This window comes from Vicia villosa, linkage group LG2 (assembly GCF_029867415.1).
Source record: "Vicia villosa cultivar HV-30 ecotype Madison, WI linkage group LG2, Vvil1.0, whole genome shotgun sequence".
Classification (NCBI taxonomy): Eukaryota; Viridiplantae; Streptophyta; class Magnoliopsida; order Fabales; family Fabaceae; genus Vicia; species Vicia villosa.
The window spans coordinates 117,329,037-117,356,918 of NC_081181.1; the positions used below are offsets into that span (position 1 = coordinate 117,329,037).

The window sequence follows — 27,882 nt, forward strand, 5'->3', positions numbered from 1 at the left end:
CGCACTTTTAAACTCGAAAACATATTAATACAAGACTCATTTGTAGAAGAATGTATTACAATATCCTAAGTTGTCATTATATGGAGACCCCACAATTCTTTAGGGTTTAACACTTTTTCCACTCTCATCTTGAGCCTTGAGATTTTTGGTTGTTACAAACAACTTACATCTAACTCTCACATTTTTGTTTATATGATACCGACACGACAAAGGGAATGAAGTAGAAAAAAATTTGCAATAGAATTCATCAGTGCAGTATGACAATTAGTGACAATCTTCTATGACATATTGTTTGTCTCCTTCAATAAATTGAGACACATTCTAAAGCCCATGTAACATTATTCTCTTTTTACATTATGTAAAAAGAAAAACCAATTGAATATATTAGTTTATGTAGAATTAACACCAACAAATTTAAGCGAAGGTGGTTTGTATTTATTGGTCTTATCTATTGAATCCATTAGCTATTCAGTCATGAATGTGTAAAACAATTTGATAGATTCTGAATATGGCCAAAATATACCTTGAATATATTTTTCATCATATGGCATTCCATACCTAAAGTCATACTCATACTCATCGGATAGTTTTAACAACAATTGCATTTCAACGCTTTTACTCCTTATAGTAGCCTTATTTTTTATAGGTCAAATACTATAAACTTGCTTAATATTTAGTATATTATCTGACCTCTTTCTTTTCAAAGTCATGAGGAAAAATTTAGGAAGAACCACTTTCATTATCATCTCACCAACAATTTTCTTCTCTTCAACATCTAAACGACCATCATTTATTATACTATGGGATCTCTTTCTTTTCACATTCTATTACAACAAGGCCTATTTAAACCAAACTTTTTTTTTAACCAAACCTTTTGTTAAATATACCAAAAATCTAACTTAATAGCTTCACCACAAATCTATTTAAACATATCATCTCGTAAGGTAAACATTTGTTCAGTAATACATATCTTATGAGCTATGTGTTAGATATAAGTATTGTATCACATTGGGCCTCATATTCACTAATGGGCCTTATGTTAGATTTAGGTCCAATATACATAACATTGTATAGCTAGGTCAATGTACAACTTTCTAACTCAATTTGAATCATCTGCTCTTTGCAGTCAATGGCTTTTATCATCTTCCTCAATACAAGTCTACAACTGTAATATGGTATCAGAAGAATACACAAAACTTTCTCATCTCTTACACTTAAACTAAGCTATTTTCCCTCATCTGCATCCTCATCATATCGTCCATGGCTTCGGACGGCAGCAATTCGAAATCCATTCATAATATCGACATTCCAAATCCCCCCAAGATCCATCAATGAACCCTAGAAATCCATACTACTTACATCGTGGTGAAAATCCAGGAGCCACCATCGTAGCACCTCCCCTCGATGACAACAATTACCATAATTAGAGCAAATCAATGAAACATGCATTGACATCGAAGAATAAGGTCTCCTTCATCAACGGCTCGCTTCCAAAACCCTCATAATCGGATACAAACTTTGAGCTATGGGATCGTGCCAACTACATGGTGCTCTCATGGATAAATCACACCCTTTCATCTCACATAGCGTAAAGTATGACTTGCTTCGATTTCGCATACGATCTATGGGAAGATCTTCAAGAAAGATTTACCAAAGGTAACCATTTTAGGTTTTCAGATCTTCTGCGTGAAATTCATTCAATTCAAATAGGTGACCGTTCTTTATCAACATATTTCACTGATTTGAAAATCCTATGGGATGAATTAGAAGATTTAAGACCTACCCCTTCTTGTTCTTTCACAATCCCTTGCACTTGCGGTTTATCAATGATCGTTCGACATTTCAAACAGATGGAATACGTCACTTGCTTCTTAAAGGGATTGAATGACAATTACCAAAGCATTTGCATGCAAATCTTGCTTCTTGACCCTCTTCCCCTATCAGTCTTGTATACTCACTGATAACACAACAACAAGTACCTACCACATCTAGTTCTACCATCCTTTACGCCACCAATAACATTCCAAAGGGAAAGGTCGTGGCTACATCAAGAATTTCATGGTTTGTACCAACTGCAGCAAAACTAACCATACCATTGATACATGCCACTTCAAGCATGGCTTCCCACCAGAATACCGCAACAAGAAACCCAAATATACTGCAGAACAGAAACAACATACAACAAAAGCTTTCCCTAATATCTCCAAGGAGGATTATTAACATCTCTTGCATCTCCTTCAATAATCAAGGAAAGACACAACTAGAGATGACAAAGCTGCAATTTCAGGTATGAACGTCACAGGTAGTAATATCTCCAATCTTTGCATATGGATCTTAGATTCAGGTGCCTCTCACCATGTATGCCCACATATAATATGTTTCTCTACCTTGCATAACATCCCCCTGTTCCTATTAACCTACCCATTGGAACACAGTTAATTGCATATTATTTTGGCACAGTTGTTATTAATAATTATCTTCATTTACAAAATGTTTTCTACATACCATAATTTTAATTCAGCCTCATCTCTATTTCAAAACTTTGCCAAAATATAGAGATGAGGCTACTTGCCTATTACATACCAAAATGTTTTCTACATTCTTACACAATTCCTATTATATACAGGATGTGTCTATCAAGCAGAAGATTGGCCAAGTCACACAACTTAACAACCTTTACATTCTATATAGAACTTCTATTTCTAATTCCATTTCACACAATGTTTGTAATAATGTCATTGTCTGATTCTGACTGGGCTACTTGCCCGGATACTCGCAAGTCCATAACAGGTTTCTGCATCTATTTAGGAGAATGTCTCATTTCATGGAAGTCAAAGAAGCAACCTACAGTCTCTAGAAGCTCCACAAAAGGAGAATATTGTTCCATGGCCTCAACTGTCTGCGAAATACAATGGATCACCAACCTCTTAACCGACCTCAAAATCCCTTTTCAAACTCCTGTCAACCTATATTGTGACAATGCTTCTTCTAGGCACATTGCAAACAACTCTTCATTTCACGAATGCACAAAATATATTGATCTTGACTGCCACCTTGTACGTGAAAAGTTGCAACAACGCTTGTTCCATCTCCTCCCTGTCACTAGGGGTGGGAATAGGCTAGGCTAGGCTTTATAAGGCCTGGGCCTGGCCTACGATAAACTTACAAGGCCTGAGCCTGGCCTATGGCTTACTATAGCCTCGTTTTTTCAGCCTGGCCTGACCTTTTTAAAAGCTTGGCCTGGCCTGAAAGCCTATTTAAAAGCCTATTTCTTATTAATGTTTTCAATTCATTCATATTACTTAAGAAGCCTTATAGGTCGCATATATATGAACATTTAGACATACCTACTTAGCATTTTTTCTAATATATATGCATATATAGACCAATCTATTTAACACCTTTTCTAATACATATGTATATATAGGGCAACCTATTTAGACTAATTTTAATAAATGAAAATATAGGCCGGCCTACAAGGCTTTATAGGCTTTTTTAATAGCCTAGGTCTGATCTATTTTATTAAATAGGCTTTTAAAGAAGTCCAAGTCTGGCCTTTTTATCAAATAGGCCTGGCCTGACCTGGCCTTAAGTAGGCTAGGCTATAGGCCCCTGTAGGCCGACCTGGCCTATTCCCACCCCTACCTGTCACCTCTCAACAACAACTCGCAGATGTCTTTACAAAGCCTTTAGAAACAACTCCTTTCTTGTCTAACATTGCTAAGCTTGACATTCATTCCATATACCCCAAACTTATGGGAGACTATTAGATATAAGTTTTGTATTACATTGGACCTCATATTCACTAATGGGCCTTATGTTAGATTTAGGTCCAATATATATAACATTGTATAGCTAGATCAATGTAGAACTTTCTAATTCAATTTGAATCATTTTCTCTTTGCCGCCAATGGCTTTTATCATCTTCCTCAATACAATTCTGCAATTATAATACTATGTAATAATTGAATAAAATGGTAAGGTTTCATATTCAACTTCACCACCCATTTGAATTTAAATCATATGACTTTAGGAGTGTTATAGATTTTAATCTCAATATCAAACAGAGCCTTGAATTGGGTGAACATTAATTAACCCCATTTACATGGTTTAGTTGAGAATCAATCAAAATAACTAGTATGAAAATCACTCTAGTTTAGTTTGAATTTGAATGATCAAATGATGCAATGACCAACATTTTCAAACTTTGATTATAATTAACATTAAACTGTTCCATCCATTTCTATTTGGTAACTTAAAATTGGAGCCAGAGGACAAGTGTGACTACCTCATTCGTACTTTGTCTTTCTTTTCTTAATTAAATCATTACATCCTTTAATATTATAATAATTTATAATATAGTTTTTTGGACTATGCTGTTCAATATGTTATCCAGCACTTCAACTTCTAACTGCTCCTCTTTGTTAGTAGTTGTATTAATTTCTGAATAAAGACACAAATTCATGCTATCATTCCCTTCGTCACTGTCCTTGTTTATACGTTACTTAGGTTACCAAATCATTAGCAAACATTGTCACAAAAAAAAAAAAAACATTGGCAGACATATATGAATTGAAGTTTGGATAGCATCATCTGTATTGTTAGAACAATCCTCACTAATGGATCAGATAGGGTTCTAACCAATCACAAATTCAACAATTTAAAATTATTTGTTGTGTCAATATATATAATTATAATTAGATCCGGATATGTGAGCTAAGTTCTAATTAACTCCATATAAATTCGTGTCTAATTAACTCCATATAAATTCGTATATTAAACGGCTCATGTTGACCCGTACGTAATTATTAACTTATTTTTATACGGTGTCTTCTAAGTTAATAAATAAATGAATTATTTTTTTATAAAAAACTATATTAAAACAATAATATAAAATCCAATTTTTTTAAAACAAAAAAAAAATTATTGTTGATTTTAAACAAAAATTTATAAGTTGTAAATAAAATAAAAAATCCTAAAGGATACTTCGAATGATTTTAATATATACTACAAATAAGAAATTAATTATTCGTAGTATTTATGTACTCATAGCTATATTTTTTTATCAATAAAATTTTTCATGGACAAAATTATAGAAGATAAAAGTGTAGTTAATCTTTCAAGAGAAAAAGAGATATGCACTGACAGTGTAAAATATTTTTACACTGTCAACCAATCACAACCATATATCCAATTAAAACACAATTTTAATTTTAAAAAACTAATATGACATGGCAAGTGTAAGGATTTTGATTGGATGTATGTGTAAAGTTAATTTACAGTGTCAGTGCACTACCTTTAAACTCATCTTTCAAATAATTTTGAGCTGAATTACGAACGAACTTGTGAATTCGAGAATTAAACCTGTGTCTAAACGGTCAAACTCACACTAGTCAAAATTTAAATAGATTAAAAAAATAATCCAAAATTCGTGCGAGCCGCGGGTTAAACGGGCTGGTTCGCATACCTCTGTCTCTGTCCATATAATCAATACATTTTTGGATTTCACATCTCTAAAGACTAGGGGTGTGCAAATAAACCGGTAACCATAAACCAAATCTATATCCAAACCAAACCATATTTAAAAACCCAGCCCAAAATAAAAAATTAAAACCGGAGGCCCATTTATCAAAACTAAAAACAAACCGTAAACCATTATTGAATTCGGATTTCATTATCGGTTACCACTTACCAAATTTGAGAAAAACCCTAATTCCCAAACCCTCTCTTCTATCTCTTCTCTTCTATCTGAGATAGCTGTCACAAACCCTAATTCCCAAAATTGCCACACCACCCTCCGCCTAATTCTCTTCCACCTTCTCCATCTCCGATTCTCTCTGCACTTTCCGCTCATTCCATCCAATCTTAGATCCCAGACTCACGACTGAACCGCCGTGTCGAAAACTTCTTGAAGGTACGTGAAACTCTAACTTGGGTTGCTATGCGTAAATGAAGCTTGGGTTATTGTTTTATGTGTTCAATCCTTGGTTCTGATTATGGTTCATTTTGTTACTTTCTTATATTTCAATTTTTTGAGGTTTTATGTGTTTTTGCTACATAGAATTCAGATAGAGAGATATATTAACCTGGCTTGTAGAACTAGACTTTGGAGCAGAGGAGATAGAGTGTTGTTATTTAGATGAATGATTGTTATCATCAACTTTAGTTGAACCCAAAACAGGGTCATAATCCAAAACAGCGTCCAAAGAAGTTATGTCATCAAGCAAATATCTTGAAGAAGGAGTGATTAAATCAGAAGGTGGTTTAACCCAACTCCTTCTTAGAATACTGTCAAATGGTTTTGAAGAGAAATTATTAGCACTATGTTTAAGTTCAGTTGAATTTTCAGCTGTTGTAGTACTTTTCTTTTTCTTGGTCTTTTTGAGATCATGGAGAGGTTTTGGGTTGATAGGTGATGGAGAAGGAGAGGTAGGGAGAGTGAAATCTCTTGCTGGAGTTCTTTTTGGATCTGTGATGAGGTAGGGAGAATCTAAGTTGTGTAGTGAAGGAAGAGATAAGGAAAGTTGGTAGTAGTGCTGAGTGGTTTTAAGCTTCAATTTGTTTGGAGTTTTGAGAAGTGTGAAGTGGAGAGAATGAAAACAGAGAAAGAGATAAGAATGTATAATTTTCAGTAGAGTTTAGTTGGCATATATGTCTAGTACAATGTATATTTGTTAATTGGTTTTAATTTGTTTCTAATTTGAATTTCAGTTACATTTACTATTGAATAAGTATGTAAATTTGTTTATCAAGCTGAATAGTAAGATAGTTTTCCGATGCAAATTTATGATGATATGTATAAATTGACATGCTTTGATGATATAAAGAACCATTACCATTGAAGGTATTCATCATTTGATTAATTCATGTTTGAAATTGAAGTACATGCTAACCTCTGTTAATAACCATCAAGTTTTATATCTTTTTTTTTTGTATCGGGTCAATATTTTTGTATGAGTGTGTGAATGTGCTATCTGGGATAGTATGCAATCATAGTTATGTATCATGAATTCTTGATGCATTGAATTGTGTTATGTAAAATTGCAATTTTACCATTTAATGGCTCTGTCTGAAATGGTAATGGTGCATGGTAAGGGAAATGTTAATTTGGTGTAGGTGTAGTTAGTTTTTGAGGGTGTGTGCTTGTTCTTATATATGGTTGTTATAGATAGATATCTCTTTGTTTATATATTAGTTTTTCTTCTCTATGCTAATTTGATTAGGATTTTGTTTTAGGTGTATTAATTTTGTGGGAGTATTTTGTTCTTTTATATGGTTATTTTAAATAGCTATGTTTTCATGTATGTATTTGTTAGGATGATACTAGTATGTGAATCTATAAACATTTGTGCTTGTTAGTTTTGTTGTCATTTAGTGATAGCTAATGTTTTGTTTAACCTTAATTATTCTGGTCTTGTTGAATATCATTGGTCTATTTTTGTTTTAGGAGTTATTCTCTTTTCTTGATATGTACTATGAAATGTATGAGTTTTTCTTAACAAGATGTATCTTTTTGAAACAGGTACTGAAGCTGCACCCAGGAAGAAGGGAGCTGCTGCTTCTGCCTAAGCCTTTAATTATAGTAGTGGAGCTATTTTTGTGTTGGATCATTGATCTTTGGAAACATTACTCTATTTTTAGTTTTCATTTCCCTCTTTTAATATGTAACTGCTGGATCTTTTGTGGACCATATTAGGATTAAATAATGCTACTTTTAATCTTAATTTTGTAGAACTTATGTCTCTTTACATGTTAAACAGAATTTGCTCTTATAAGTCACAAGTATTTGCTCTTATAATGGTCTTTTTATGTTTAGTTTTAATGCTATTTGAAAATAATATAAAATTGGTTTTTAAACGGGTTATTTTTAAAAACTGGTTTTTAAACTGGTTATTTTTAAAAACTGGTTTTAAAACTGGTTTTTTTATAAAACTGGTTTTAAAACTGGTTTCTTTAAAAGAAAATAAAAACTGGTTTTGAGAGAACTAGTTTAAAACCGGTTTTTTTGTTAAAACTGGTTTTTATGAAAAATCGGTTTAGAACCAAACCAAACCATATGTAAACCGGTTTTAAAAAAATAAACCGGTTTTAATAAAATAGTTTTAAGATCCAAACCAAACCATATATATGGTTCAATTTGGTTTGGTTATTGATCCATGCACACCCCTACTAAAGACACAAAGCATATTTCAAGATGATCAATCAAACAGTTCACACTCAATAAGCATCAAACTTGTGACCACCTAAAATAGAAGTGGAGTAGTCAAAACTCCAAAAAGTCAAAAAGATTTTGGTATATTTTTGCATGAATACACTACAACACTATAACACTAGGTATCAAATTAAACAAAAACAAGATAACATAACATAACAAATCAAATAACAAAATAAAACATGACATCATAATTTTCCTCAAATGTAGAATACTAGAGTGGTTAGAGAGTAGTTGAAGAAACAAAATAAAGAAAGAATATATCTTTCTTATCTGCCCAATTCCTCTGTCTCTTTCACTAACCAAAAGAAAAAGATTCAAAGTATATTATATAATCTTTTGGTATATTTATTTGACACCACAACTCAACCATTCTACACAATTCTCTTCATTTTCTCTTTGCAATGAAGGAACCTTCAAAACCATGGAGACCATTCACATCAAATTGTTGCACAACAGAAAACCAAACAATTTTTAGTAACTTCAGTAAATGCAAACCTTCACGTTCAGATTATTCTAAGAATATTGCTCCATTGCCGTCTTTTAGGAGACTTTCTTTCTCTGATCTTAGCCGTTCGTCTTCGACGCGTATCAATGAAGATCTTGCACTGTCTTTTGGTTCTGACTTGTTTGATTTTCAGCTGAGTGAACTTCGCGCTATTACTCAGAATTTTTCGAGTAATTTTTTGCTTGGTGAAGGCGGGTTTGGAACAGTTCATAAGGGCTATTTCGATGATAATTTTAGACAAGGTTTGAAGGCTCAACCTGTTGCGGTTAAGCTTTTGGATATTGAAGGTTTACAAGGACATCGCGAATGGCTTGTAAGTATATGTCAAGTCGCCTTGTTGGGTTAAACAACTTATTTTGCAGTTTAGAGTATAAATGGACAATAAAATCAAATCGTTTTCATATAAGCTATAAATTATTTTCATAAGTCATTTTAGATTGCTCATTTTGCAGGCAGAAGTGATTTTTCTTGGGCAGTTAAGGCATCCCAATTTGGTCAAATTGATTGGATATTGTTGTGAGGATGAAGAGAGACTACTTGTCTATGAATTCATGCCAAGAGGAAGCTTGGAGAATCACATGTTCAGAAGTATGTTTTATAACCATTAATGTTTATTTTGATCATACATGAATTAATGAAACATGTCACATATATTATTATCATCTAACCACTACATGTTATTATTGTAGGACTAACATCACTTCCATGGGCAACAAGAATAAAAATTGCAATTGGTGCTGCGAAAGGACTTTCTTTCTTGCATGGAGCTGAAAAACCGGTCATTTACAGAGATTTCAAGACTTCCAATGTCTTACTTGATTCAGTCAGTAGTAATTTAGTGTCTGCTTATTATAGTTTTATTTAAAAAGTGATTATTTTTAAGAGTTTTTATTCGTCTGTTATCGCTTTGAAATAGGACTTCACAGCAAAATTGTCGGATTTTGGACTTGCGAAAATGGGGCCAGAAGGATCGAAGTCACATGTTACAACAAGAGTTATGGGCACCTATGGATATGCAGCCCCAGAATACATCTCAACAGGTATGGTTATAAATATGGAATGTGCACCAATTTCTGCTATGGTGGCATCAATTGGTTAGAGTTTGTAGAGCTGTCAAATCGAGTCGTCCAGCCTTACCCCCAAGAAGACTAATTTGAAGGGTCAGGCCAAGTCAGTCCCTATCATTAGGCCATCGATTTGGTGGCCGAGCCAAGCCTAAACATGTTGGGCCGGGCCGGACCAAACCTTTTAACAAGTAAAGTTTTATCTTTCTAAAAAAAATCCATATAACCAGTCCTAGCGAGTCAACCAGGCCATCCGACCAGCCCGTTGGACTGGGCCGAAATAGAGAACTCTAATAGGTTTCTTGTCTGTAATGCAACATATGAACGTTTACCATTACAGGACACTTGACTACAAAAAGCGATGTCTATAGCTTCGGAGTAGTCCTGCTAGAACTTCTAACAGGAAGAAGAGCAACAGACAAAACAAGACCAAAGACAGAACAAAACATTGTGGATTGGACAAAGCCATACTTGAGTAGCAGTAGAAGATTGAGGTACATTATGGATCCAAGGCTTGCTGGCCAATATTCCGTGAAAGGCTCAAAAGAGATAGCACATTTGGCATTACAATGCATAAGTTTACATCCTAAAGACAGACCAAGAATGGCAATGATTGTTGAAACACTTGAAAGCCTTCAACAGTTCAAGGATATGGCTGTTACTAGTGGACACTGGCCAATATCATCAAAAACTACTAAAAATGGAGCCTCTAATGTGAAAGCAAGAGCAAATGGTGCAAACCAGAAGCAATTGGCTCCAGTTAGGAGCAAAAAAACCTGATTACTATGAATTATATTAGAAGGAGTGCTTTTTAATTAAGTGTAAAGTATGACATGTGGTAGGCTAGAGTGATTCTTAAGCCACCCTATATATGTATGTATAAATCTATAAAATATATATATGCATGCATGCCGTGTAAACTGTATATCGTATAATAAAATCTTCCTTTTGACCTATCTGAAATCTGTGGAAGGACTTAACAAACCCTACAAACGTCACATAGTTTGACTATAACAATGCATTCCAAAAAAGTTGAGGAGATTGAATTGTAAAGATTTCAAGTCATGTAAGCAATGCAAATTGCAATCACCTAAACTTGCTGAGCAATCCTCATTGACTTTTATTAAAAAATAGGTTTCTTAATGGAGTTGATTGAGTGAGTGACACTGTTAGTTTAAACTTTTACTTTCTCATACAACAATTTTCTTAAAATATAATGATAAGTCTATGTTATGGTTTTCATATATGCTTGTATAACAAACAACAAAAAGATAGCCCTTAAAGAAAACTGAAATGATCAAAAAACTTAACCAGAAATTCAGGATATTTAATAATGAATCTCAAACTTACGAAAACTTTATCACATGGATCCACTTTTTTCTCTCAAAGGGATGTGAAAAATGCACTTAAAGAAAAACTCTAACCAAACACACTTTGTTCAATACATACCTGCCTTACTTGTCTCTATAGATATATCCTATAGATCATAAAATTATACATATATATGACCAAAATTTCAGAATCACTTTCAAGAATTAATGGCTTTCAACAACAAATCCAAGAAGTATAATTCACCTAATTCTCATTGCAATTTCTGCATCACCCTTTTCTTCATTTCCCTCTTCACTATACCAACTTATTTCATTCTCAACAACACCACCACAAACTCCAAATGCACCAAGCTCACCAAAAGTTTTTCAGGCGATCTTCTTTCAGCCGAGTTTGCATGGAACAGCCTTTCATTTTCACAACACAATAACCCTTCGCCTATAGTTCTCAAAATTGCAGTCTTTTCTAGAAAATGGCCTATTGGAACTGTTCCTGGTGGCATGGAACGCCATGCTCACACCCTTCACACTGCTTTAGCTCACCGCGGACATCAAGTTCATGTTTTTACTTCACCCTCAGAAGAAGATGAAACAACAACAAAAACAACAACAACAAGAACAACAACTTTAATCTCATCAAAAGGTGCACCTTCTTCACCTTACATTCATTTTCATGAAGGCGAGCCGGGTAAGTGGCGTTACAACAAAGCATGGGAACTTTTTCTTGAAGAAAACCAAAGAGATCAACCTTTTGATGTTGTTCATTCAGAAAGTGTAGCACTTCCTCATTGGCTTGCAAAGGAACTTCCAAATCTTGTTGTATCATGGCATGGCATAGCATTGGAAAGCTTGCAGTCAAGCATTTTTCAAGACTTGGCCCGTTTGCCGGACGAGCCTAGATCCCAAGATTTTGAAAAGGGGTTACAAGGGGTTGTTCCTAAGATTCTCAATGAGATAAGATTCTTCAACAAATATTCTCATCATATTGCTATTAGTGATAGCTGTGGTGAGATGTTAAGAGATGTTTACCAAATTCCAAGTAGAAGAGTTCATGTGATTCTCAATGGTGTTGATGAGGAAGATTTTAGAGAAGATGTTGAATTAGGAAAAGAATTTAGAACCAAAATTGGAATTCCAAGTAATGCTAGTTTAGTATTTGGAGTAGCCGGAAGATTAGTGAAGGATAAAGGTCATCCACTACTTCATGAAGCATTTTCAAGGCTTATAACAAAACACACTAATGTGTATTTGATTGTAGTTGGTTCTGGACCTTGGGAAAATAGGTACAAAGATTTAGGGAACCAAGTTTTTACTCTTGGATCTATGAATCCTTCTATGCTAAGAGCATTCTATAATGCTATTGATATTTTTGTTAATCCTACATTAAGACCACAAGGGCTTGATCTTACACTAATGGAGGCTATGATGATTGGAAAGCCACTTTTAGCATCAAGGTTTCCGAGTATCAAAGGTAGTATTGTTGTTGATGATGAATATGGTTATATGTTTTCTCCAAATGTGGATTCACTTTTGGAAGCACTTGAAGAAGTGGTAAAGGATGGTAAAGAGAGGCTAGTGAGGAGAGGTAATGCTTGCCGCGAATATGCAAATTCTATGTTTACAGCAAGAAAGATGGCACTAGCATATGAGAGACTATTCTTATGCATAAAGAGGGATACATTTTGTACCTATCCTTGAGGTTAATTTAGGCTATAGGTATTGTTCTTTTTCTTTCTGTAACTGCTTTTTTCTGTTTCTTTGATTCAATATATGACATCAATATATTATAATATTTTAAGAAGTTTGTCATCTTGATATACTTTTCTCATAAATAATAAGTAGACATACTAAGAAAATCAATAAATTTTATTATTTTTATGGAATTATTTGTCAATTTTCTATAATAGCCTAAACTATTTATTATCTTATTCTCTTTCTCCCACATATAGTTAAGAGTATTATTGAGGAAACAATAATTAATGTTGCATTGAATATTTGAACTTTGAAAATGATAAATAAATTGAAACCAGAATTTTCTACAAAAGTGACAACTAAAAGGGAATAAAGGGATTAATATATAACAAAGTTAAATTGTGAATCAATTCACAGTCTGTAACTTCAGAAAACATATAAAACTTACAAAGTAGAGTATGTATCTGTCCACTTCGTCCCAAAGTCACAGACTCAAAAAATTCATATTTTCTTCAATATTTTAATTGCTTCTTGCGTTGTGGAGAATAGAACCAAAATCCTTACTCTTTCTGCCTCCAAAATCATGTCCTATACATGCCGATCTTTTCTGTTATCAACAATTATGTAACTTATATTCACATCCTTGCAGTGTCAAAAGTTAAGACAAAGTCGGTTGTGCTGAAATACGGTGTCTCTCGAAACAATCATAAGCGTGTTTGGTTCTTAAGAATAGCAGCATACTAGAAACTAATCCTATGATAGATATGCATCCCCACCATATAAATGTCCAGAAATAGCACTGTCTTCCCATGCACACGAGTGAATTAGAGATTATCATGTTTTTATTTCCAGGTGCCGAGATAGCATTAGCGTCATAAACTGTTGCAGCCATAAAACCATAGAGAAGGGATCCAATTGGAATATTTGTGATGAGGATGTTGTGATTGACACTCAAACTGTTGGGTCCAAATAGCTCAGATGTAACTGCCACTGCAGCTGCAAATATGAAACCTGAGCTCAAACCAATTAGCGCAGTGCCTACATCAAGTGCCATGGCACTATCTGATGAAGCCAGCAAGATAAATGCAATCGGTGTTGGTAAAAGTGCAATGGTTAGCCATCCTGTTCTTGCACAATAGAACTTGCTGCATTGCAGAAAATTTTAGTGTCAGTCTCATCATTTATGTACAGATCATTTATATTAGAAGATAAGTCCAAGGAATACTTACTTTCGAATATAGTCTGGCGTGGCTGAGAGCAAGCGGCCAAAGAAGGAAAACGATGAATACAGTGTGACAAGGGTCGATGTTCTTGTACTGTGGCCTAAAGATTGAGCTATCTGTCCAAGATTATTGCTGTAAACAAGACCAATAGTACCTCCACAAAAGTATGCGACATAGTACAGCCAAAAATCCAACCTTTTGAGTAGAACCGCAGCTGAGTGTTCTTCTCCCAGCATTTCTAATTGATCCTGCCCAAAAAACTTGTCACAATTCACATCACTACTTTTCGCCCTCTGAATTCCATTCCTATTTTCACCAAGCAGGCGTTGACTATCTCCATTGCTGACACTCCGAGCGCTATTCTGACGCGTAAGGAGTTCCTTATGAAGCTCAAGATCATTAACATGAACAAGAATGAAGCTAGAGCTTTCAACCCGAAGGCTCGAATGAAGAGCATGACGAAACCAATCTCTAGCATATATAACACCAGGAATACATAGCGGCGATATCAAAAGTACAAGAGCTCCACTAAAGTAAATCCTCGACATAGCTTCATCAGAAGCCGATGACGCAAAGATAAGAAGATAAATTCCAGTAAAAACCGCTAAAATGTTCAACGTTAGAAATATAACCGAGTTCTGACGAGCAGCATGCGGAGAATGAGTATCTGATAAAGGCGGCTGGCGAAGAATTGGAAGTAATGCTGCGAACGAAGTGAGAAGAGGAACAAGTGCGTTTAGGAGAAGATAAAGCTGATCTGATGAAGGGTTTATCGAATTTGCCGCTAGTGTATAAAGTGCTGCACTTACACCATTGAAACTCACAGTGAGTGATAATGCCAAGGGTCTGTTAACTGGGAAATTTTTAATGCAGAGAACAAAACATACTGTGTTGAACCAACAAATGCTGCAGCCACTTAACAGACACAGAAGAAAAACCTGAAACATGAAAAGTAAAAAAAGCTAGTTAACTTCACTGTAATTTTCCTTAAAATTCAGAAGCTTTTATGAAAAATACAATTATGTATAATAATAACATGTGAATCTATATCATTAATCATTATCACTATTTTTTCAAGAGAATCTATCATTATCATTATTTATATTATTGTACGTATGTATGTATGTATAATAATAACATGTGAACACCAGAGAGCTTGGAGGTTGGGACCACCAGAACGTACAAAACGTGATTTGAAATGAAAATGACATATAAGAATTTTAAGGAAACAAGCTATTACTTCATAACAACGTTACACTTAAGTAAAAAATAAATAAATTAATCATGTTACTCTTATTATTCAGAAAATACACCGTCCGTTCAAATTCAAAACAAGTTAAAAATTACAATTTTTTTCAAGATACGCCTTTGGAATCTTGTCAGCAATAAAGAAAAAAAAAGACAAAAAGACAGTTTTTTCTTGACAAACCATTTCCATTAATCGATGGTTTGTGGCCACACATCATGTCCAACCAAGTGCATTATTCCTAGTATATTTCTTGATATTTAAAATTTGAAAAACAATTAACACACATTACTATTATTATTTACATTCTTTGGTATGGCGAGGAAATAGTGATAACACAAGATCGGTTGGTTCTGATTTAAAATTGATGATTTAAAAAAAATTAAATTTGTTTTTTTAAGCCATATGATTAAGATCTAACGGTTAGTAATTTCTTGACAATATGAATGCGGTAAAATTCCGACCTCAGATATTTAATTTCAAAATTCAAATAAGGTTTGAAATCTGATGACAACGTTCAATCTAGCATTATAAGATTTTATCGGTTGAATTGAAATTTACTGATTTATTTAAAGCTTTTTTTTTAACTAAAGCTAAATTAAATTAAGTAGTATATTAAAAATTAATATTAGGAGGAAAAAATTAATACTATATTAAAAAATAAAAAAAATTAATTATTTTAGAAGAATATATTTTGCAAGTTACTAAATTAGGAAGTAATAAATATTTGGTTTATATATGCAAAAAAATCTTAAATTATGACCCATATAGAACTAACTAGAATAAAAAATAGTACCCCACTACAACAACCAACCATTCAATGAATAAAAAAACTGAATCCCCTATTAAGAATTTCAAAAACCATATGAGTGTTTCTTAACTGCCAAATCACACACACTGAATTTAAATTAAACCACTAATTAATAATTAATTTAAACTAAACCAATAATAAATAAAAAATTATCAAAAATGAGAAATAGAGGGATAATGAAAAGGAACGAACCAGAAAGTAAGGCAAAGTGACGACGTTATTGATGAGAAGAAACTGAAGACCATAACCAACCAACCCCATAGCAGCAGCAATGAACATAACAACCGAGAGTGGAAGATACATGAGAGCGAGACCAGAAGACCATCCAAAAACCTTACCCATATCACTAGCGGTTGCGAGGTAGTTGAGTTGAACTTGGGAGATTTTGAGTACGGATTTCATGGTGGAGGAGTAGGATGAGAAATCGAAATTGGTTCCGGTGAATGCTTGAATCCAGATTGTTGCTATGAGTATCATCCATTTTCGGGATTGTCCTGCCATTGATTCTCTGTTTCTATTATCTCTTCCAGACTCAGTGGAGAGAAAAGTGGTTGGTTGGTGTGTGAAAGAGTGTTACTACGTGGCCTCTCTAATATATTTTGTTGGTTTAGATTTTGTTTCTTTTTCTTCTCTGTAATAATAAAATATCAGAAACTGCCCCCACAGAATCTCTAATTATTATTTTGGTCTCAACTAAATAAACATATTTTGGTTAAAAAAGTTTTTTATGAGAATTTTTTAAAATATTTACTAATTAATATTTTTAATGAGTTTATGAATCTAACTTACTTAAGTTTGATATAGATCTTCTCCAATTTTTTTCTCTATAGTCCTTTGAACAACACTAAATGTGATATGGAGCAGTAGTAAGAGTCGGAGACAATGGCAATAGAAAATCCAAACATCTTAAGTTTATATAGTTAAAGAAGATTGATATTTTAAATTTTTTTTACCAGTCATTGACGCTTTTCAACATTGCATCACCTTCTCTTATAAATAGGGACATTCCCCTCTTTATTTTACAAGCTTTTGATAGCCAAATTACTCCTGTTCAGATCTCATTTGAACTCTGAATTTATAAGTTTCGTTTTCATATCCACACCCTTTCACAAGCCAAATTTCACATTCCTCAAGCTTCCTTGAACTTTAGTGAAGCTAACAAGATCAAAAGCAAGAAAAATCATGCACTATTAAAAGCTTCCCAAGTCAGTTTTCAGAAGGTTTTTGTTAGTGCTTTTATTGGCTGATTGGCATCTATGTTTGGCTAAAACATAATAGCAGCAAAACATAATATTAATGTGAATCTTGCAAGTTTAAAACGAACAAAACAAGTTAAGCAAGATGTTAGATGGAATGTCATGACATCAACTCATGACATCGCGCCTGCAGAACTGGAAGGAAGATTCAGTTTGCACTTAACAGATACAGAATATTCTATGTGAATATTATGTAATCCTATGTGGCGCGTATTTAAAGGTCAAAAGAATAATTGAAGAATCAGATCAGAAGATTGAAGATTCAGGAAGAATCAGATCAGAAGATTGAAGATTCAACAGTTTCTAATTTAAGAAACTCATGATTAAAAGACCTTATTTGTAGCAGAATATTTCTGCATATTTGTAACAGCAAGGAGTGCTGCAATTTGTAAGCCCAAATCCAATTGGGATCAGGTTATAAATAGGAAACTTTGTAACCTAGTTTGTAGATAGAAAACCTTGTTTTTAACGATGTAGTCATTAGGATTTCTATAGGTAGACCACCCAGGTTGTGGGATGGCTGCCTTGTCCTTCTCGAAACCTGTAGGTTAGAGAAGTGATTGTCCTCACTCGAAACCTGTAGGTAAGAGTTGAGTATTGTAAACTTGATTGAAGCTGTGAAGCAAGATCAAGTATGTGTTCATTGTTAATTGTGTAAATAGCTGTTGCAGGGTTGTAACAGTTAGGTATCACTAGGGAGTGAGCAGAGGTTCTCTTGTCTTGGATGGAGTTCTGAGATAAAGGTTGCATTGGGTAGTGACTAGGTAAACTAGAGGTTGTTTATCTGTAAACCAGAGGTTGTTTACATAAAATAGTACTACTGATAGTGAAATCTTCTTCCTGGCTTGGTAGCCCCCAGAGTAGGTAGTTAGACCGAACTAGGTTAACAATTAACTATGTTAACAATTAACTGTGTTATTTATCTTCTGCATTGTTTGTTCAGTTATGAATGTTATGACTTTGTTCATAACATCAGGTTCAGAAGTGTTAGCTGTCCCTAAATAGAACTAGGTAAAAATTATAATCTGGTTATGTCTACTGAACGTGTGTGATCCCAAGTCTCATTGACTCTTTTCTTAGAGTAATTAAATAATGAGGGATCCTTCTATTATGCTTGTGCTACATTAATAACAGATCAAATGTCTTGACATCGGGATTGACATCCGAGTCTGTCATACCAGAATTACCAGTTTTGAGCACACTTGGTACAAGTAGTTACATACTTCCATTTGCTTCAAACCTTGGTCATTATGAAGCTATTGACTCCCTGATTCCCATGCTTCTTTTAAATTTGTTATTCATTGAGTTTTCATCATTTAATCTTGTTTTGAATTTTCACAAATGCCACAAGTTTTCTCTAAATTCTCTTAGCTTAGTTAATATAAATTTATGTGGTCGATATGGTTGAATTCGCGATGAAAAGATGAATTCAATGGTGTTAATCTGAGTGTTTCATGTTTCCATTTGAGAGATCACGATTTTCAAACGTTTTATGGTTATTTTTATTGGCTGGAGGTTGCAGATGATGAGGTGTCATCTTCAACCAGTGAAAACACACCAAATGAAATGTTCTTATTGGAGTGACTTTTCTACTTGCATACGCGTGTGTTGATTCACCTCCACCATACATTCATACTTCCGGACCTTTGGATTTGCCACGCTGGTTAAGTGGATTGAATCTAATGCCTCAGACCTTTTTGGTTTTATTTTATTTTTCAGATTTTGATTTAAATTGTTTTTAACTTCAAAAATCATTATCTCTCTCATTTTAAGAAAAAAAATACCAAAATAATTTTAAAATTTATCTCTGATTTTTCTTCTTATTATTCTTATTTTTCATATTTTTATTTTTGACTTTACTATTTTTCACTTATTTTTGATATTTTGCTTGATTTTAAATTTTTTAAAAATGATTTTATGATTGCAAAAATTACCAAAAAATTTCAAAAAATATTATTGATCATTTCTTATTTTTCTATGGTCTCATTTGAATTTTATTTAATGTTTTGAATATACTTTGATATTTTACCTTTTATTTTCATTTAAAAAAAATATTTTCTATGCATTTAATTGCATTTTAATTCTTGTTATGCTTGTGTTATCTTAGAAAAGCTCTAGAGACAAAGTAAGACACGTGTCATCAGTAGAAGGCTTTCACATTCTAACAAGAAATTTATAAGAGAAAAATTAAGTAAATATCGACAGAGAATGGTGCCGAAATCATCTGAAGTCGAAGTAGAAAGCGAAAGTCGAATGTAAGGATTCCATACTTAGAAGATTTTCAGACCAAGTCTTCAATTGTAAGGAACGCGTCGAAACTAGATGCAGTTACCGGAAGTTGCTGCAGCGCGAGAATTCAAAATTCAAAAGTTTGAAATGTTAAGAAACGGTTACCAGACCAAAATCGTGTGTCATAGGCGCCAAAAACAGAGAAAGATCTTACAAAGTAGTTGGTGCCAGTTTTAAATCTTAGCCGTAGATTATGCTAGGAAGTTACCTTATGTAAAGCCTGTAAATAGGCCAGAATAATGTAGAAAAGGTGTGTTCACTATTACGATCAAACTGCTTGCTTACACTCTGCCCAATTTCCGCCCCTAAGGAAACAAGAGTTGCTGAGAGTTCTGATGTATGTGAATCACCATCTTTATTTTCAATGCAATCCCTTTACTTTTTAATGGTACGCTTCGAACCCTTTATCTTTATTGTGTTCTTTAACCAACATTTACTTTGTCTCTTGATCGTTACTTCAATCAAGTAAACTGAAACTGGTTGTTGCTATCAGAGAACAACTTCTGAGTCGACGCTATCTGGTGGTCACGAGTTACCCCAGAAGGTCAGAGCCAGAACGCTCATACTTTCACTAAAAAATTTTAGGTCTAGGTTCGTCCCGTCGGTCACGAGTCACCTGTCGGTCGAATCTGACATTAGTGTGGAAAAACATTGTGTTTGTTATCAGCCTTAGAAAACCGTTTCTTAGGCAAGCATTTCGAAAAGACAGATACAATCTCAAATTTTGGCACGTGGTCTTAAGATCAACTGGTCGATCTTGCGAGTAACCCTTAGTTTCGAGGCATTGGGATGACCAGCGGTTGTTTACCAATTTCCACAGTAAACAAAATGGCACGCCCAGTGGGACTATCGTGCTGAATTTTTTCGTCTTTTATATGTATGAAACTTAGGAGTGGGAAACAATATCAAAACCCACCTAAAAAGGTTAGGTCTAGGATGACAAACCCTCCTAACCCAAATAAAGTCGATGAAGTACCCCTTTATTCTTTGGAGTCTTCAAATACGGTGATTAACCCAGTTAAGCAAGTGACTGGTGCATCGACAGAAGCACCCGTTACGAGAACAGGGACAGCAGATACCCTTGTAATCCCACCAGGAGGTACTGGAGCAAGGGGAACTGCTTTCTCACCATTTCGACCTAATTTGCCTCATTTTGGGACCACTGACCCCATGTATGGAATACCGTATTCCTTAATGGTTGGAAGTCAGTCGACATCAAGTCCTGCGTTAGTATCAGACACATAAGGATCCACGCCAGGCACTCAGAACAGGGCAAACCAGAACAAAGTTGTGCCTTTGTCGAATACGTCCGTAGCTGTGCTTAGGCAATAGATGGATGATAGCAATCATGAGTTGGTGAATAGGTTGACTAACCAAATGGGAACTGTTTTTAATCCTATAGTGCAGGAATCAGTAGAGTCGAATAGACAGGTGGTCGATCAACTCACCCGACTATGCAACTTCCTGGGGGCACCTCAGACATCTGATCGACAATCCCCTCAAGCCCATAGGCAGATTGTTATGCATACACCTGCAAGAGAAGATAAATGGATGATGAAACAGTGCAACAGAATCAAATTCCCAGACTACGACCAAGTCAAGGTGGAGTACGAGGGAGACACCAGCAAGTCGTGATGGTGAATCGACAACAAGACGCTGATCAGTTCGTCGAACAATATCAACATGAAGAAGCGGCCATAGAAAATAATCTAACTACGATTATCGAAAGGATTATGGCCAGAAATGGACTGAATACCCCACTACAAAGGCCAACATACTCTTCCTCGTTAGCTGAATACATTGTGCAGACAGAAAACCCTAGAGGCTGGAAAATACCCAAGTATACCAAATTCGGAGGAGAGACTGGTGAATCGACGGTCGAACACATTGCCAAATATCTGACTGAATCAGGAGATATGGCAAACAACGAAAGTCTCAGAGTAAAATATTTTCCATCATCTCTCACCAAGGTTGCGTTCACATGGTTCACCACGCTACCTCCAAATTCTGTCGACTCATGGCCAAAACTAGAAAAACTCTTCCACGAGCAATTTTATGAGGGACATTCGAAAATTAGTCTGGTCGAACTGTCGAACATCAAGAGGAGGTTTGCAGACACCATTGACGATTACCTAAATGGCTGCAGAAGGTTTAGACTATTCCATTCGAAAGAAAATAGACCCAACTTTTGTCAAGAGTATGTCGCAGTTAGCTGATAGGGTTCGACACCTTGAACGCCTACGACTAGAAAAAGTCAGGCACACCAAGGCCAAGGCTAAGAAAGAAAAAGTAGCATATGTTGACTACGATGACACAGACCCTATATATGAAGCTGATTACATCTGACCAACAGAGGCAGAGATTGATCTGGCCGAAATGAAACCAGGGCCAGCGTACAAATGTAAATCGTTGTTTCTGTTGAAAGGAAAGAATGTCTCTGTCGATAACAATTCGAAATTTCCTGCGAAAACTTATACTTTTGATATTAGTAAATGCAAGGTAATTTTCGATGTCTTAGTTAAAGATGGTCAAATTTTAGTACCCCCAAATGCTAAATTGCCACCATTAGAACAACGACAAAAGAGAGGTTTTTGTAAATATCACAATTATCTTGGGCATTCAACCTCTTAATGTTTTCTTTTCAGGGATCTGGTCCAAAAATCACTGCAAGAGGGTCGACTGAAATTTGCTGCCAGAAGGATGAAAATCGACACTGACCCACTTAAGCAAGAAGATGCTCTGTTTGTTGATCTTGTCAACATCAACATGGTGGAGCTGACTGAACTACCTGATAATATGCTGGAAGAGAGCACTGGGGAAAGTCCCCAAGTTCAACTTGCTGATATGTACCCTAGGATGGACAAAGATCTGTTGGATTTCTTGTTTCGATGCAAAAACAAAGATTCCCAAGTTGGATTATGTCCTAGGTGCAGTGCCTTAACTGACCGAATTGCTGCAGAATTTTTTTAACATTAATAATTAACCATGTTATTGTGCAAATTTTTACTTAATACACTTTAATTCTTGACTTAACTTTATGCAATTTATCTTTAGCACTACATTTCATACTATTTTTTTGTTTATGCTCTTTTATTTTACTTGGACATTTTATTTATTTAATAAAGAAAAAACCCTAAAAGACTTAATTGTGGAATTGGACTATGGCTGTAACACCCCATATTTTCTAATTTTAGTTTAATCGGAAATTAAATTATTATTTGGAATTATTCGGTATTTTGTGGAATTATTTGGAAAGAATTATGAGATGGGCTATTGGGCCAAGTGTGGTGTTAGTAAAGAGGGGGTGCTATGTTAGTAAAGCCTTTTACTAATTAAAATGTTATTTTTTATAAATAATAAGGAAAATTGGGAGAAAGGAAAAAGGAACGTGAAAAGCAGAGCAGAGGAGATGAGAGATTGGAAAGCTGGTACGTGAAGAGGAACAAAGAGGAAAAGAACCAATCAAGAATCTTTGGCTAAGGTAAGGGGGGACTCTCTGGTTATCATCTATTATCGTGTTCTTAGATGATAATATTGATTAGGGATGTTGTTGAGTCAATTGGATTATATGTTAGGTTTGGGGAGGTTATGAATTGATGAAAATTGCATGGATTATTGATTGATTTATGTGTTGTTTTGATGTGCGATGATGAATAATGATGCAATTGATGATTAACTGCCTGTATATGATGTTTGGAGTTAGTTTTGGACTCAAATTGGGCGAGATTGCAGGATCTGACGCAGACCCGAAAGTCTGTGAAATCGCCAGTCGCGCCGCGTCCCAGTGTTGGCGCCGCGAAGGCGTACTTATTTTCTCGTTTCGCACCGCGTGCATATGTTGCGCCGTGAACTCGTTTGTGTGGTTCAGGTCGCGCCGCGAATCTTGGTTGCGCCGCGTGCTGTAGCGATGGTTGTTTTCTTGGAAAAGTTAAATGATGTGTAACTTTCGAACCGTAGGTCTGTTTTTAGTGTCGTTTCGAGCACGATGAATCTTACGAGATGGTCTACGTGTTTAAATGATGGAATGAGGTGTGAATCCAAATATTTTTAAACATGATTTTTATTTCTTGGTGAATGATGTATTGTACATATATGTGATGAGATGTGTTAAATACATGCTATGTTGAAATATTAATCATGTGACGATTTGTTTAATTGGATGATGTATTGTTGACATATATGATGAAATGTGACAATATAAGATGTTGTTTTGAAAAACATTATGATGTGATGATTTGTTGAGAATTATATGATGATGATTGTTTATTGTGGAATGATGTGGATACATGTGTGTTCTTCTTATTGATGATGATGATTGATGTGGACACATGTATGTTCTTTAATGATGATGATTATGATTGATTGTATTTGAATGATGCTAATGTATATAAACATACTTTGATGATGATGATGATGATGATGATGTTGATGATGATGATGAAATGAGTATTTGACGATGTTACTCATTAGACTTGACGATGGTATAAGTATGTTCATGTATGTTTGCATTCATTCATGTTCATTGATGATACTGTATCCATAAGGGTGTGTTAGATCAATGAAGGGCATGATTCCCATTGTGTGGAATCTGTGCTGGCAGGGCCGTATCTTGATGATGTTGGATCGGTCATGGGTTATTCCCATTTGATGAGGTTGGTACCACATGCATAGTGTCCGTTCATACATATGCATACTTTTATAACATGATTGGAAGTATTCCAGTGTTATAAATATTGATGATGTGTTGGTTGCGTGTTTTGTTGAATTAATGTTGAGTATGATTTTCTGTTGGCATTGTGTAAATGATGGACGTTCCTGATAATCTGAATATGATGAAATTGGGTGAATGATATAACTATGATGTGTTGTTATTTAAGATGCAATAACATTTGTTAACTGTGATGAGACTCACCCTTACTGTTGACATTTTCAGATTGAGGATAGCTGCTTTCGACTTGGTGAGGATTAGCTCATAAGTCAGTGTATTAGTGTAGCGTCAGGTGTCATGCTCTGATATTGTAACACTGGGGGATCGCTAGTTTAGAGTTTATGATGATACTCTATCGTGTTGTTATTGTATTAATTCTGTGGGATAATATATGACGTTATGCTTATCCGTATGATGAATTTTCCGCTGTGTTAACATGAGATGTTTATGTATTATGATGAATTGTTCCTTAGTGAAAGCATGACAATGAAGTTATGATAAATTTGTTTTAATTGGAATTGTGGCACCCTTGTTTTCATGTTTTACTCTGAATTATTTTATTAATTTCCGCGGGGTTTAGAAGGGTGTTACAATGGCTACTAACCCTTGCTCAAGGAGTTACACCTTTGGACTTAGGCCTAGAATCTTGACTTTCAACTTTTCATCTTATACCAATGTATCAGAGACCTTCGAATTTTATCTGTTGGTTGCTTGGTTTGTCTAGCTGTTTTGCCTGTGTGCAGGTGTTCAATTGATTTGAAACTTTGAAAGTTCATCTGATACAATTTCATCTGATGTAAATTCATTTGAGACAAGTTCAAGTTTTATCTCTTACACGCTTAATTGGATTGTTATTTTGAACTTATGACTATTGGTTATTCATCTACTCAAGTGCTTTGGTTCATATGATGTTATGCTTTGAGGTTAATCCAAAGGAACAAAATTCTTGTATTAATTTGTTTGACTTCTTCTTGGTTAAATTTTCTATTCCTTAGCTTTTACTTTGTGTTTTATGATAGTCCCTTCATCTCTTGCCCATCTTCTTAAATTTAAAAATCTTTTTCCTCTTTTCAAAAAATCTTCTTATTTTCAAACTTAAACTCTTTTGCAATAAACCTTAACTTTGTCGAGTGATCGTCAAATCTTTTCTTGAATAATTGCTAAGACACTTAAGCATATTAAATCTCTTTCAAAATTAAGGGAGGAAATGTTCAAGTACTTCTTGCCTAAGAGGCTCACTTGAGATAACTCTCATAACAAAACACAAACCTCATTCATATCTTTTGCCATTTGGCTTTTCCTTTTAAAATTCTTTCCTCAAAGATTAGACATGAATAACCATCATAGAGGAGATGTAATTCTCCTATCGCCATGATATTGATTGATATGATGTTGATTTTTTCCCATTTGATAGAGCTAGTGGCATACTAGTTGATCTCTATCCAAGACGGAGCTCTTCTTTCATTTATGATGCAAAGATCCATCTGTTCTCATGATTCATGGTTAACTAGTTGAGTTTTCTCCTTTAAGATGACACAATGTCTCTTCATTTAAAATCAATCAAAACAAACCATCGTGTTTTCTTTATGAGAAGAACTACAAATGCACTGACTTCTCTATTGCAATCAAGGGGTATGTAGGCATAAAATGTGACGTCTTGCCGAGCATAAATAAAAACCATAAAAAAATGTTCTTCTAATCCCATAAATCTTTTCCACACAATTCTTTATTTTATACACAAATTGTTTTCAAAAAGGTTCCTGTGGAGTACCACAGATGTGAGGGGTGCTAATACATTCTCCTTGCATAACCAACTCTCGTACCCTTTTCTCTTTATTTTAATAGTTTTGTTTTAAAAACTTCTTTGGGTTTTATTCTCTCTTTTCCCATTCCTTTGGAAATAATAAAGATCGGCGATGACTCTTACTTTATTTGCGAGTTAAGTTAATCTATAACTTAATCTCAATTTTCACGCCACGACAATTCTCCATAAGCATGGCACAATGATCATAGAATCCATTGAATTTGGGAATTGTTGGTGTCGAGAACTTTGATGAATCAACCGTGGAAACGATCCAGAAGAAACGATATGAGGGGTAACGGAAGTAACGACTTTTCCCACCATGAAACTAGAAACCGATTTTCTAAATTGAATGAGGCCCACATTGATCATTAGCCAGTGCTCCTAATACCACTTGTTAGATTGTGGGAAAAATTCATATTTAATCATAACTTCAATGCCTTTATAGATACAATGAAAGATATTAGTGATATGACACGTAATCACGCAACTAACTCATAACTAACTCAAAGTTAGTTAGACTAATGTCCAATCAAATTTTGACAGGCTGATACATATGGACAGTTTCATGAAGATCACCATGTAGAAAGACATTATGAATATCTAACTGATGAATTAGCTTATATGACATGACAAAATGTTATATTCTTATTGGACGACAGTATAAAACTATTTTACACTATAAGTGCATCACCATTAAACTTAAAACAGAGAGAAAATAGGATATGCATTTATAGTGTAAATTAATTTTACACTGTCAACAAATAATAATCGCGTATTCTGCCAAATTAGATTAAAAATTTTAAATAATTTATATGACATAATAAAGTATTATATTCTTATTGAATGACAATGTAAAACTAGCACATCACTGTTAAACTCTAAGATAAATGGGATGCCACTGATGACGTGGGAAATGGAAGTCAGTAGGTTAAAGACGAAAGACATATTTTGTATTGTAGGGATATGAACTATAATGTAACAATGTTGTGGGGTAGTATTTGGCAACAACCTTCCCATAGAGTTCAAAATTGCGAGTAAGGATCCACTCCATTTCTTAAACTCCATTTCTTTTCCATTACTATAGTTTTGTGGATATATTACACGTATTTTTAAGACATGTAACACATATTTATTATTATTTAACTTTATGCACACAAAATCATAGTAATGGACCCTCCATTTCTTTTTAGGAAATGGAGTGAATCCTTACTCCAAAATTGCATAAAGATCAAAGAACATCATGGCTCTTGTTTGTTTTGCCTGTAAAATACGAGGAATTTAATCTATCATGGCCTCCATACATGGTGTGTTTTTTAAGGAAGGAAACGGGTAAGGGGTACAAGTATAAGTATCCACTAATAAAAAAAGAAAATATATCGTCTGCACTTTTTTTATTAGTTTAATTATATTATTAATAATTAATTTAACTTAATTCATATAATTAAATTAATTATTATATATTAAATTTAGTAACTGCTCAACAAAAGTCAACTACTTTTTTATAGCTTATGTACAATAAAAAATAGATATATTATTGTCCTAAAAAAAAGAGATAACTCGAACTTTGTAGTAGAGGTTAACTTTTACTGTACCCACGGTTGATTCTTATTCCTCAGTCAGTTTAATCTTTATTGCAAAGCTAGTTCGTTTTTGAATTTAGTCCCTGTATCTTTTTTAGGGGTTTTGAACCCATGACATTTAGCTTAACAACAATAAAGGCTTTTCACCTAGCCACTTCTAT

The 27,882-nt window shown here is 34.4% G+C and overlaps 4 protein-coding genes and 1 long non-coding RNA gene across 5 annotated transcripts; 4 read left to right on the forward strand and 1 right to left on the reverse strand.

The window, feature by feature from the left end:
• Positions 1–5,545: 5,545 nt before the first annotated feature.
• Positions 5,546–7,782, forward strand: LOC131651877 (uncharacterized). Its single transcript, XR_009298504.1, has 2 exons — positions 5,546–5,914; positions 7,523–7,782. It is a non-coding gene; the product is annotated as an uncharacterized LOC131651877 (long non-coding RNA).
• Positions 7,783–8,569: 787 nt separating this feature from the next.
• Positions 8,570–10,740, forward strand: LOC131651876 (probable serine/threonine-protein kinase PBL15). The gene is made up of 5 exons (XM_058921599.1): positions 8,570–9,033; positions 9,173–9,308; positions 9,410–9,543; positions 9,637–9,760; positions 10,125–10,740. Exons 1-5 carry the CDS (start codon positions 8,617–8,619, stop codon positions 10,562–10,564), a joined length of 1,251 nt encoding a protein of 416 aa, XP_058777582.1. The 5' UTR covers positions 8,570–8,616; the 3' UTR covers positions 10,565–10,740.
• A 128-nt stretch (positions 10,741–10,868) lies between these two features.
• On the forward strand, positions 10,869–12,951 carry LOC131651875 (uncharacterized). Its single transcript, XM_058921598.1, has one exon. It carries the CDS (start codon positions 11,323–11,325, stop codon positions 12,808–12,810), a length of 1,488 nt encoding a protein of 495 aa, XP_058777581.1. The 5' UTR covers positions 10,869–11,322; the 3' UTR covers positions 12,811–12,951.
• Positions 12,952–13,171: 220 nt separating this feature from the next.
• Positions 13,172–16,669, reverse strand: LOC131651874 (protein NUCLEAR FUSION DEFECTIVE 4-like). The gene is made up of 3 exons (XM_058921597.1): positions 16,277–16,669; positions 14,034–14,965; positions 13,172–13,949 (listed from the first exon to the last, which is right to left on the reverse strand). Exons 1-3 carry the CDS (start codon positions 16,583–16,585, stop codon positions 13,463–13,465), a joined length of 1,728 nt encoding a protein of 575 aa, XP_058777580.1. The 5' UTR covers positions 16,586–16,669; the 3' UTR covers positions 13,172–13,462.
• A 4,507-nt stretch (positions 16,670–21,176) lies between these two features.
• On the forward strand, positions 21,177–22,599 carry LOC131649855 (uncharacterized). Its single transcript, XM_058919605.1, has 2 exons — positions 21,177–21,778; positions 22,275–22,599. Exons 1-2 carry the CDS (start codon positions 21,177–21,179, stop codon positions 22,597–22,599), a joined length of 927 nt encoding a protein of 308 aa, XP_058775588.1.
• The last annotated feature ends 5,283 nt before the right edge of the window (positions 22,600–27,882 follow it).